The sequence below is a fragment of the Terrapene carolina genome, unplaced genomic scaffold (genome assembly GCF_002925995.2).
Source record: "Terrapene carolina triunguis isolate 2854851 unplaced genomic scaffold, T_m_triunguis-2.0 Scaffold234, whole genome shotgun sequence".
Taxonomy (NCBI): Eukaryota; Metazoa; Chordata; order Testudines; family Emydidae; genus Terrapene; species Terrapene triunguis.
This window is the reverse complement of record NW_020664585.1, coordinates 10,653,424-10,666,839: the sequence shown is the minus strand read 5'-3', so window position 1 is coordinate 10,666,839 and position 13,416 is coordinate 10,653,424. Positions and strand designations below refer to the sequence as shown.

The window sequence follows — 13,416 nt, the reverse complement described above, 5'->3', positions numbered from 1 at the left end:
TGTCACTACCAAATTATATGAATATTTAATCTCTTAATAAATCTTAAACCCTTAACCCCACAATACACATTTAAAAAAAAATTTCTTTAGAAGGCCAAAGTTAAACATCTAAAATTTTATTTTCACATTCTACAGTTGGTTAGTTTAGTAACATAACCAGCAGCTGAAGCAGCCACATTTAAAATGCTAAGCTAGGTCTTAATTTTTACGAAATATTACCTAGATGGCACCATAGATGTATATGGCGCTTTACAAACAGAATGCATCACATTCCCTGCACTAATTGTCCAACCAAGATTTTCAAAAGCAAATCCTGATTTTGGGTGCCTCCAACGTGAGGCATGTTAAAGGAGCCTGATTTTTAGAGAATGGGGGCTCAGCACTTTCTGAATATTAGAAGTGAAGAGTTTATGCAAAGCTCACTGAAGTCTATGGAGGACTCTCACTGACTTCACCATGCTTTGGGTCAGGCCCATAAATGTGTCATGTTGGGCAGCTGAAAGTTGAGTCACCCAAAATCAAGAGTTCACCTGAAAATCTAGGTGAAATCTTGGCCCAATGAAGTCAACAGCAAAACTCTGACTCCAGTGGAGCCAGGCCATCATCCTATGTCTATTTCAGCAAGTACTTCTGTATCACTTGAAAAATCCACATAAGTAGGCATCATAAGGGTAGCAAGCTTCAAAACAAGCACATACCTTGAATATTTCAAAACTTACCTTGAGTCTGGATGTATATTTTGCTTCTAGCATCTGGCTTTAAAGAGAGGAGAGCAAAAGAGTAAATTTCATTGCTCACCCTTCCCCCCAAAAAACTGTTCAGACTCAAAATAATCTAGTGCAGTAATAGGGTCAACTACATAGTTGCCCTTTGAGTATTGAGAAGCAAAAGAGACCAGCTGTATTTCTAATGGGTTTTTGACCATTAGAAAGGAACACTTTTGCAAGGTCAAATGCACAAGAAGATCAGTGATTAAAATTAAGTTTAATCAATCTTTATAGTATCAACCAACCAATTTTGCAATTTGATACAATTACCAGATTAATATAAAACCTACTTTTTCGCTTATGCCAATGACACTTCTAGCATCCATTAGCCTGCTCATTGCACGGAGAGAGAGAGAACTATTTCTCTGCAGAAGGAAGGCTGTAGCTTCCAAAAACACTGGGACTAGCAGAAAAACCATAATTGGTTTAAAAGCCACAGAATCAGTTTAATCAAAGTGCATTTATCTAAAAAGGTCCTTTCAAACATATCAAGCAAGAAACCCCACTTATCTCTCACAGCATCTTTTGTCAAAGACTGCTGCCGAATATATATGGGCTTATCTACGTGTGAAAATTGACCGGCATAGCTATTCTGGAGTAACTGTTCCGCTATAGCTTCTGGAATAACTCCCCTCTGTGGACACTACTCTTCCAGAGGTATTCTGGAATAGCTACACAGTGCAGATATAGCTGTTTCCGCCACGTAGACAAAGCCTATGTGTTTAAACAAGGGCTTGCTCCTTCACAGCCTACCTAAATAACCTACCTTGCCTAAATAGCTCAGACTGAGTATTGTGGTAAGGAGTTGCCCACTGGGGCAGAGAGTCCCTATCTTATCCAGAGTTTGGCATCCAGATATAAGTAATTTAGGATATTCACCTGTATCAGCAGATTGTGAACCTGCACATCACCCACCCTTAAGGCTGTGAAATCACAAGTGCCAGTTTTTTCTCTTAATTAATTAGCCTCTTAGAGTTGGTAGGACAACTCCTACCTTTTCATGTTCTCTGTATGTGTATATATATCTCCTTACTATATGTTCCATTCTATGCATCCGATGAAGTGGGCTGTAGCCTACGAAAGCCTATGCTCAAATAAATTTGTTAGTCCCTAAGGTGCCACAAGTACTCCTGTTCTTTTTAAGTGCCAGATAATGACTTTATGGCAGGAAGAGATGCGCTGTTTTGAGAAGAAAGCCCCATTCAAAAACAAATGTGAAACAACTGCACATATTGTTTTTCAGCTTTGTCCTATGTGACTGGCCCTCTCTATAGCTCAGTCATCATGTTCAGTTTCAAGTACTGAAAATTAACAGCAACGGAAACGAGAGAGAAAGTAATTCAGGAGGAAGTGGTATGTCATCAGTCTGAAATAGCCCAGTCAAGGGGATAGGAAGTTCACTGGAAGTCACTGAACTGGCTACTTCACAAACACTCCTCAGACGAACACCAGTGCTGTAATTAAAGGGGGACCGGGGCTGACAAGAATTATGCTGTTTAGATTAGGTCTTTCCATAGTCATGGGCTGCACCCTACAGATCCTGTATGAATATTCTTATTCCATGGGTTGCCCTACAGATCCTGTATGAATACTCTTATTCCATGAGCTATAAAAAAAAAAAAAAAAAAACAGCTTTAAGAGGTATGCAACAACATAAACACGTCTCAGATATAGCGTAACAAATAACCTCTCATATTTATATAGCACCTGTCCGTCCAAAAGAGCTCAAACACGTCATTAAGTATACACGGAGAGCAACGGTGGGGAGGAGGATGGCAACCAATTGTTCTGCAATTTGATGCGTGGACAAACTAGGGAAGTTGGAAATCTGGGCTAGGAGACTGAAGCAAACCCCTACAAAGAAGGCCAGGAGATCATTAGGGTGGGATTTTTAGAAGTGTTCAGCAGCATCTAATTCTGCTCCCCTTGAAATCAATGGCAAAACTCACTATAACTGCAATGGGAGCAGTGAGGCCAATACTGAGAGCTTCTGAAAATCTCACCCTTAATGTCCACACAGCAAATAACTTCATTACACACATGCAAAGGATCAGATCCTCAGCATAAACTGGAGTAGCTGCATTGAATCTGATTTACACTAACTGATGATCTAATCCAAATAATTCAAGGACCTCACAGAAACCATGAAAAAACAAAGCAATTCCAAGTTCAAAATCGGAGCTAACTGTTCTTGCTAAAATAAAAACCGCAAGCGTTGCCAAGATCCCCACATGTATTTATATATCTTATAATGCTCTGCGTACAGATTGGACTTTCTTGGCTCAGTATTTGTCCTTTCCCTTGCCTGGAAATACCATAACTGCTTAGGATCTAGTATGTCACTTGCTTAACAGCTAAATTACAAACCCAGTGAGTGTACAAAAATACAAAGCTAAGCATGAGTCTGAAAACTTTCAGTTATGCACTAAAGTGGAAAAAAATAATAAAGAACATATTGTAACCTAGAATATTCTTTATAAGAGCACCTGTGGAGAGCACACTACCTCAAACTATAGTTCTATGCTGTCACCAGACTAGGCATTCTTGCTGAAACAAAGATTAATGAATGATGCATAGGTGAACTGTACACTGAGCTGAGATTATGGAAGGTTGGTTGTTTTTTAGGACCACAAACCCTTTATCTGCAGCCTCATTTGTCAATGACACTGAAGAAACATAAAACAGGGATGCTCTAGTCAGTTCCAATGGGAACATTAAAGAGTGTCCAATGATAATACGTGTTTAAATTGTATCATCTAACTTAAATTCTTATTAAAAATGTACAAAATGACACCCTCTCATTTAAAATTAACTAGATTTTATATTACAAATCTGGAAGGGATGATATATGTATGTATTTATTTATATCTTAGTGACTCTTTGGGGAGGTGAAAATTCACCATTGGTCTGTTCCTTTGAGGATCTGGCTACTCTCAGAGATTTTTACGGTCAGAAGGGACCATTAATATGATGTAGGCTGTGAAATTCATCAAGTAATAGCTGCATCTAGCTTGTATCTTGTGTTTTAGAAAGGCATCCCATGTTGATTTAAAGATGTTAGCTTTCAAGTCCATTGTCTCCAATGGGAACTTTTGGTGCTCAGAACCTTGTAGAATATACTTGAAAAGTGAAGAATTGACCCCTCTTTTATTTAGCACGAACATAGGATTCAATTTCACTGTACTGTATGATATTTATTGTACAAAGATGATTGTATTGATACAGTTTTTTTTAACCATTTCTTGATTCGGATACTATTGAAAGACTGTGTCTCAGAACTATCAGATATAAACTCAGAGCCTTATCTTGCTGTTACTTATAGGATGTGAATTTCACATTTCCATGTATATTTTAGAAGGCAAATCACATGGCTCTGAAGAAGTGAGGTTCTTACCCACGAAAGCTTATGCTCCCAATACTTCTGTTAGTCTTAAAGGTGCCACAGGACCCTCTGTTGCTTTTTACAGATTCAGACTAACACAGCTACCCCTCTGATTCCTAATGAAAGATACTTTATCCAATACAATGAAAGTTTGTTGGAGGATATGACCCTCTGAGTACCATACAATTTCTAGTACTTGCTAGGAATTTAAATTCGTAATTTACTGACTAACTAAGAAAGCACACATTGGAGGAGTGATGCAGCTCACGTTAGTATGAAATAATGGGTAAGTAATCCTAATATTCTCAGGAGAATAGCACAGAAAAGTGCATTTGTGTTTCTCAGTGTTTGTAGTTGAAATGTCCATGTCCTATGCTTTTTCTTAGAGGATCGGGTGTTTTATTTGAAATAACAGTACTTAAGAGCCAGGTCACTAGCCTAGGACTCGGGAGAGCCTTCTCTGCCACAGACGTCCTGTATGCTCTTGGGCAAATCACTTAGCTTCTCTGTGCCTCAGTTTCCCATCTGTAAAATGGGAATTATAGCACAGTCCTGCCTCACAAGAGTGAGGGAAGGATAAATACACTGAAAGATTGTAAGGCGATCCATTACTATGGTGATCGGAGCCATACGTACCTAAGATAGATTTACAGAAGCAATTAGATGGCTAACTGCTAATATATTAATTACTAATAGCCAACATTATCTGTGCCCAGATAAAAATGACTTGCCTAAGGTTACTGAGGGAGTCAATGTCAGAACCAGGGTTAGGAATTCCAGAGTCCAAGTTTACTCCTTTCCCCAATCTTTTGTCCAGCATTTTGTTTTGTCTTTTTCAAGTGTAAGCTCTTTGGGGAAGGGACCAACTCTTTATATGCTAGTATAGTGCCTAGTACATTGTGGTCACTACTGACAACAAATAATACAAAATTACTAGACCACACATCTCTTTGGGTGTCCTTTTAATGAACACGACAAAATCAGATTAAAATCAATTAATGGTGAAGAAACTGTAGACAGTATTAGTGTGCAATATTAAACTGTTTGGACATGCGGGCTGTACCTCCAAACAGTTTTCTGTTGGTGGAGGGAAGGGTGGTGAAGCAAATGCCTAATGGGAAATGATTGCATGATTATGGAAATTAAAATTGAAGAGATGGTACATGCAGTTAGTTCCTATTGCTGTTGGTGATTATTAGATCAGAAATAAGGGAACACGTGGAGAGGAGGAGAAGGAATGAATTGTTAAGAGACGAATACCCTCTTAAAAAATGCCTGGAGTCAGTCATGTTGCAGCTCATTCAGTCAGGCTAGTACATGCAAACCGTGCAAATTTTCTGAGTTCATTTTGCCGTGTGAACAGTCCAGGTGGCAGCCAAGGGATTCCTGTTGCTATCTAGTATCAGAGGGGTAGCCATGTTAGTCTGAATCAGCATTCACCCACGAAAGCTTATGCTCCAATACTTCTGTTAGTCTTGCAGGTGCCACAGGACCCTCTGTTGCCTGTTGCTATCTGTAGATCAGTTTCCAAAGGAACTGCTGTTTCAATTAATGAATGGACCAAGTTCTGGTATACTGTAGGAGTGACTCCCAAACAAGCTTGCAATAATGTAAAGCAGTGGTTTCAAGCACCTGTATTTGGATCAAAATCACTCCCCAAGCAGAAGCATTGTATTATCTGGAGCAACTGGAGAGCAGACCTGCTACACCAACCTCTTAAGCTATGCAGTATGTACTCCCCTTTGAACTTGGCGAGCTCTGCCACCTGGTGTGGAGGATGGGTTGGGCCAGGGCCTCCACAGCTCTCTTTGGGTTTGTTAGAGCTGCTAATGACACTAGCCAGGAGCAGTCTTTGTACTCAAGTCAGGGCAAAGACTGCAGCTGTGCCCAGTTCCTTGTGCCTTCCCCATTCTTAAGCATCTGTGAAGGGTCCAGGTTCCGGCCTTGTCTACATTTGGCATTGGCCCCAAATACAGCAATTTGGTGGCCAGCCACAAGTGTAGCTGCCCTAGTGCAAACACCTGTTATAGACAGGGTAAAGAACGCTAAACTGTTGCAGCTCACCCAGCTTCAAGCAGAGGTTAGCCCCACCATTACAAATAACAGTGTTGCCTGTAAGGGAGTTACAGTACTGCAGGTACAATGCTGGCTGTAATTGGGGGAATACAGGCCCTTAAACTGGTATATTATGGGCCAGATCCTCAGATGGTGTCATCTGACCTAACTCATTCAAATCAATGGAGGTTTATTGATTTACAGCAGATGAGGATCTGGCCTGAAGTTTGTAAAGCACTTCAAGGTCTTCAAAAGGAAGGTGTTATCGAAGTACAAAGTATTATTTTATTATTACAATGGATACTGTTGCATGATCTAAACTACTTCCACTCAAAACAAATAAAAAGGTTATTTCCTTTTAATATCTTCCAGCACATGCAGTGCAATTATAAAACAAAACACACGAATGACAAGAGAGGAAAAAATATGACCAAATTAAATGCTTCCAATTCTGGATTATTGGTATTTAGGTGACTGCTCTACTGCTTTTCTATTTGATGATAATTAGTGGGATTAGCTAAATTATATACTGGACCAAATTTGTTCACTAAGAAGGATTATTTAAACAAAGCAAAATCTGACAATAATGTAATTACACTAAAACCATGCCTTTAGAAAGAATGCTCAGACAGAAATCGGCGAAGAGAATCACATTTCTTGCACAACTGATTTTGTCCAACCTCATTGTCTGATTTATTTGCAAGGCCTGTTTCTTAAACTCCTTTAATTTTAGTCTCTCTCTGAAATTTGTGAGTGACTCTCTGTAAAATTTCAATGTAAGTTTACATTTTTCTCTTGTCTTTTACTTTCCCCATTCCTTTGGTCTATTCAATATATTTTTAATAGTATAATTTTAGGAAAGTGGTCATATTCACCCATGGTAGGACTACACTGACTTCAGCTCAATTACCCCCAAAATGAATTTGGAACAAGACATTTAAGATCATAGCCTCACTCTCTCACTTTAATTCCTTTTTGTTTTAGAGACTGTGGTGGCTTTAATTAATTAATTCTGGACTAAATTCTGGACTCTATGCAAAGCTCAAGTAATCAAGTGGACACATCCACCTCACTAAAAAAAATTGGATGAGGCTACTCTAATCTAATTGCCTTCTATGATGAGATAACTGGCTCTGTGGATGAGGGGAAAGCAGTGGATGTGTTATTCCTTGACTTTAGCAAAGCTTTTGATACGGTCTCCCACAGTATTCTTGCCGCCCAGTTAAAGAAGTATGGGCTGGATGAATGGACTGTAAGGTGGATAGAAAGCTGGCTAGATCGTCGGGCTCAACGGGTAGTGATCAATGGCTCCATGTCTAGTTGGCAGCCGGTTTCAAGCAGAGTGCCCCAAGGGTCGGTCCTGGGGCCGGTTTTGTTTAATATCTTTATTAATGATCTGGAGGATGGTGTGGACTGCACTCTCAGCAAGTTTGCAGATGACACTAAACTGGGAGGCGTGGTAGATACACTAGAGGGTAGGGATCGGATACAGAGGGACCTAGACAAATTAGAGGATTGGGCCAAAAAAAACCTGATGAGGTTCAACAAGGACAAGTGCAGAGTCCTGCACTTAGGACGGAAGAATCCCATGCACTGATACAGACTAGGGACCGAATGGCTAGGTAGCAGTTCTGCAGAAAAGGACCTAGGGGTCACAGTGGACGAGAAGCTGGATATGAGTCAACAGTGTGCTCTTGTTGCCAAGAAGGCTAACGGCATTTTGGGCTGTATAAGTAGGGGCATTGCCAGCAGATCGAGGAACGTGATCGTTCCCCTTTATTCGACATTGGTGAGGCCTCATCTGGAGTACTGTGTCCAGTTTTGGGCCCCACACTACAAGAAGGATGTGGAAATATTGGAAAGAGTCCAGCGGAGGGCAACAAAAATGATTAGGGGTCTGGAGCAGATGACTTATGAGGAGAGGCTGAGGGAACTGGGATTGTTTAGTCTCCAGAAGAGAAGAATGAGGGGGGATTTGATAGCTGCTTTCAACTACCTGAGGGGGGGGTTCCAAAGAGGATGGAGCTCGGCTGTTCTCAGTGGTGGCAGATGACAGAACAAGGAGCAATGGTCTCAAGTTGCAGTGGGGGAGGTCTAGGTTGGATATTAGGAAACACTATTTCACTAGGAGGGTGGTGAAGCACTGGAATGCGTTACCTAGGGAGGTGGTGGAGTCTCCTTCCTTGGAGGTTTTTAAGGCCCGGCTTGACAAAGCCCTGGCTGGGATGATTTAGTTGGGAATTGGTCCTGCTTTGAGCACGGGGTTAGACTAGATGACCTCCTGAGGTCCCTTCCAACCCTGATATTCTATGATTCTATGATTCTACTGAACTCATTTCATATGTTACTTAAATAATATTTGAACATCAATCGCTAGAAGTAAATTACTTAACACCAGATCTTGGAAATCCTAATTGAAATCTGTTCAGAAACTAGAAAACTAACCCTAGCAATTAAGGGCCTGATCCTCTGGCCAATGAAGTCGATGGCAGAGCTATCATTGACTTGAGTGGTGAAGCATTAGGGCTTAGATGAATGTTACCACATCGTTCGCCCGTGCCGCTTCTCGCCGCCCCCATTGGCCTGGGACGGCGAACCGCGGCCAGTGGGGGCCGCGATCGGCTAAATCTGCCGCGTCAGCAGGTAAATAAAACTGGCCCGGCCCGCCAGGGTGCTTACCCTGGCGAGCCGCGTGCCAAACGTTGCCGACCCCTGTATTAGGTGTATGGACTTTCATAAATACAATATACATTCTTCCAGAAACACATAGTACACGTACCAAAGAAAAAGCACAAAAGTTTTGTCCCCCCAAAATCTTTTGCTGACATCCATAACAGTTCAAAATTTATCTTTGAGTGCTACACAATTTTATTAGAAAACATTCCTTTTTAACAATCTTCTCCCATTACAGTAAAGATTAAATGTAAAGCTTACTGTAAAATTGAATTCAATGTGGTAATACATACTTCATGCAAATAAAAATAATGCTCCCACTAACAGGACTGAGAGTGTTTGGAAGAACTGGGCAACTATCAGTTAAATAATATATTCAGCAGATAATATATTATTCAATGAATTTTATTTTGCATTATTCATCCAGATCTACTGCTGATCAGATACTATCAGTCAAATAATTTCTCAAATAATGTATTTTTATCTAATATGTTATATTACAAATAAATGTATCCAGTATTTGGCCAGCTGCAGCATTTAGCATAGAAAAGTTTTTCATTTTTTTCAGAAACTAACAATTTTTTAAAAGGCATTATGTATTTTGGTGCTGTATACCTTTCACAGCCTGGGAAATAGGGGATCTCGTGTTTCTGGGCTTGGCCCAACATTCATTTTAGCTTTGTTTTCTGTGTTGAAAAAGCAAGTATTTACAAATGAATTTTAAAAATTGCTCACTGTAAATAGAGCTGTTTAGTAAAACTGGGGCAACATCCAGGGGCTTAGTAAACGATGTAAAAGGAAAGAACATAAACATACTATCAGGAGATACTCAAAAGGCAAAGGCTAGTTTTAATTGCTACGGAGCAGTACTTTAAAAACAACTATAAACTCTTCTCAAATACGAAAGACTTTCAAATGCCAGACCTATTTGACCCGGCAAAGTGCATAAATATAAAATGTTTTCTCCTCCAGAAACAAATCAGAAATACACAATATGAAGATTATTAAAATTCTCCCGCATTATTTAGAATTAAATTTTATGGTAATGCCTAGTTGATAATGCTATAATAATCATATAAACATACCCACTCTGCTGCTGCCAGTTCCTTCATTTTCTCTGTGAAAGCCACTGCAAACCTAGTTAAATGGACAAAAATGGGTAGGATCATCTGCTTAAAGTCTTTAAATATAATAATAAAGGGGCACTTCAGAACAAAAGTATATAAGAAAAAAGACTGGAAGCTGATAAAAATGATTACAGTAAGATGGAAATGCAGGAAGCAGGAATTCTATTTGTTTTGCCAAGTAGAGCTAAAGTGAGGATTTATTGCATTCAATGAAAGCCCAGACACTGGGGATGCCCACTGCCATTTATCCAGATTGACATAGTTGCCTCCAGGCTGCTCTTCCCACTTCTACTCCCAAGTTATGGTACACTTCTTTCTAACGAGAGAAGGAATCTGAAGTCCAATACAGTTAGGGCAGTGGTCCCCAATGCGGTGCCCGCGGGCGCCATGGCATCTATGTACACCCGCGTACTGGCCGGCGGACGAGCATCTGCCAAATGCCGCCAACAAGCAGCGTCATCCAGAGGCGTCCCCGCCGAAATGCCGCCGACGCCTCTGGATGACGCTGCTTGTCAGCGGCATTTTGGCGGCGACGCCTCTTGACGTTGCCGCTTCTCAGTGGCATTTCGGCGAATGCTCGTCTGCCGGCCACGGTGCGCAGTGGCTCGTCGTCTGGCGCCCGCCAGATGAAAAAGGTTGGGGACCACTGAGTTAGGGCATGTCTACACATACAGTGCTGCAGCGGTGCAGCTGTACCAATTCACACCCCCGAGCAACATAAGTTATGTCGACATAGGTAGTAGTATAGACATAGCCCTACATATTCACATTATAGAATATTTCCTTAATGAAAGAGGAATAAATAAAATTAATAAACAGGAGGAATAAATACATTAAATAAAGTAGAAAGATGGTCCACCGTTTAGGGTGCTAGCCTGGGACTCAGGAACCCCAGGTTCAATTCCCTACTCTGCCACAGACTTCTTGTTTGGCCTTGGGCAAGTGACTGAGGGCTTAGCTACATGGTGCAACAATGTGCACAAAGGGGGTGTGAATTCTGAAGTGCACTGTGTTGCGCACTCACTGGCTCATGTAAACCCTGCTGGCGCGTGTCAAAAGTTCCCTAGTGCATGTTAACATCCTATGTTAACACACATTAAGGAACCTGTAATGTGCATCAACAGGATCTACATGGGCCAGTTAATATATGCCTCCTCAATACTCCTGTGAGGAAGGTAAGTAGTATTACCCCTACCCCTTCACAGATGCGGAAACTGATGCACAGACTGCTTAAAGCCAGAATTTACAAAAGCGGTCTCTAATTTTGGGTGCCCAAATTCAGACTCACCCAGCCTGATTTTCAAAGGTCATGAGTATATCAAGCTCCAATTAAAGTCAACATCACCTACATGTTTACTACCTAAAAGTTGTATGTGCCATACAGTTATCTTTTTAAGCCTCAATTCAGGAAAATATCCTTATTCAGAACAGCTCTTAAGCACATGCTTTAATTTAATTTTCAATCCTAGTGGGATTTACACATGTGTTTCAGTTGCTGTCTTTAACTGGGTCCTTCGCAATAATGCTTTAGTGCCTGATCCACTGGGGTCCTTAGTGACAATGTCTTAGTGCCCACTGGGACTTGAGCATCTGCACAGTGCTACCCTGAACAGAGCGGCTTTCTGAAATCAGGATGTAAGGCCTCAGTTCTTTTTTTCCCCTTTCCCTATATTGGGGATAAAAGTATGGGCATTGGGGAGATGGGTTACCACATTAAATCTGTGATTCTGGCTTTGTCTTCCATAAAAGTAGTATAACAATTCTATCTTACTCTCTGTGGGTCTTATCCTGCACCTCCATGGTATGCGGGTACCAATGGGTGAGGCAATCTGGAAAGTCACAGCCACAAAAATGCTCTTTCACTAGGAGCTGTTAATGTTGTAATTTGTTGGTGTGAAGTCACAACCATTCATTAGAAGTCATAGTGCTGAATTATTATATTTATTTTCACAGTCACAAGCCTGTTTCCATGCAGTTGCTCGGCAGTATCTGCTCTACACCATTACAATGCATTCCACATATACAATTTGACAGTTTAAAGGTTATTAAAGCCTTTGCAAATGCTTGTTTTCTCAAGTTGCATATGCTCCCTTTCAAGTTTTTACAATTATACTTTCAATACATCACATTAACAAGCAGAAAAACTCTTGCTCCCAAGTCCACAAAGTACTGTCAAATTGAAAATATACCCTGGAGGTATATTTAGAGGAATTTGATTAAAAATGAAACACTCATTATAAAGCTAGACACAGTTCAATACTTTGTTTTATGGAATTTGGTGGTATATTGTGCTGGACAAGTAATCTACGATTCATGGAACTTTTCTGCTTAGAACCCTGAAATCAATAATAAAAAAATCAATTTTTATTTTAATAACTATGCAATGAATAATACTGCCAGGATGATCTGTTCACCGTAGCTTCTAGAAAACTGAATTACCTTTCCTATACCAGAGAAAACATTATGAACTCTACAAAGCACATGGTAATACATTTTGAAGCATCAGAACAAATCTAGCCTAATAAAATACCTTTAAAGTTCCTAAGGTAATTATCACAAAACTGCATTGACTACCCATAGAAGGTATTTGACATATGCAAAAGCTATGTTTTTGCAAGATTTCATATACTCTAAATACAGAAACACAGGTCACAATGGAGAGACTTCAAATTAAAAAAAATAGGGGTCCAGTTTTTATAAAAATGTTCAGTTTGCTTCTGTCTAATGTTCACAGTTAATATTTTTGTATCAATTGCCACACTATCTCTTTTCTCCTCCTCTTCCAGAGTTATTTACCACAGGTGTTTCTGAAATGAAAACTACAATGTAATATAAATGATATTCTAACCATCTGATTACAAGCAAGAATAAACTTCTAAGGCCTCGATTCAGGTCAGCACTTAAGCATCTTCTTAAATATAAGTCCCACTAGGACTTAAGCCAGGGGTGGGCAAACTTTTTGGCCCGAGGGCCACATCGGGGTTGCGCAACTGTATGGAGGGCCAGGAAGGAAAGGCTGTGCCTCCTCAAACAGCCTGGCCCCCGCCCCCTATCCGCCCCGTCCCACTTCCCGCCCTCTGACTGTCCCCCTCAGAACTCCCAACCCATCCAACCCCCCCTGCTCCTCGTCCCCTGACCACCCCCTCCCGGGACCCCCCGCCCCTAACTGCCCCCCGAGATCCCACCCCCTTATCTAACCCCCCCCGCTCCCTGTCCCGACTGCCCTCCCGACCCCTATCCACATCCCTGCCCCCTGACAGGCCCCCCGGGACTCCCACTCCCAACCCTCCCTGTTCCCCAGCCCCTGACCGCCCCCCCAGAACCTCCGCCCCATCCAACCACCCCCTGCTCCCTGACTGCCCCCCAGGACCCTCCGCTTCCTTATCCAACCCCCCCCCCCGCCCCCTTACCA

General features: G+C 41.2%; 1 protein-coding gene across 1 annotated transcript in view; it reads right to left on the bottom strand.

Moving 5' to 3' along the window:
- Nucleotides 1–13,416, bottom strand: part of GLT1D1 (glycosyltransferase 1 domain containing 1) — an 81,865-nt gene that overhangs the window by 55,280 nt on the left and 13,169 nt on the right. Inside the window, exons 4-5 of the mRNA XM_026657018.1 lie at nt 9,963–10,014; nt 720–756 (exon numbers count right to left, since the gene is read on the bottom strand). Of these exons, the coding sequence (XP_026512803.1) occupies nt 720–756; nt 9,963–10,014 (89 nt within the window). The remainder of the gene's footprint in view (nt 1–719; nt 757–9,962; nt 10,015–13,416) is intronic.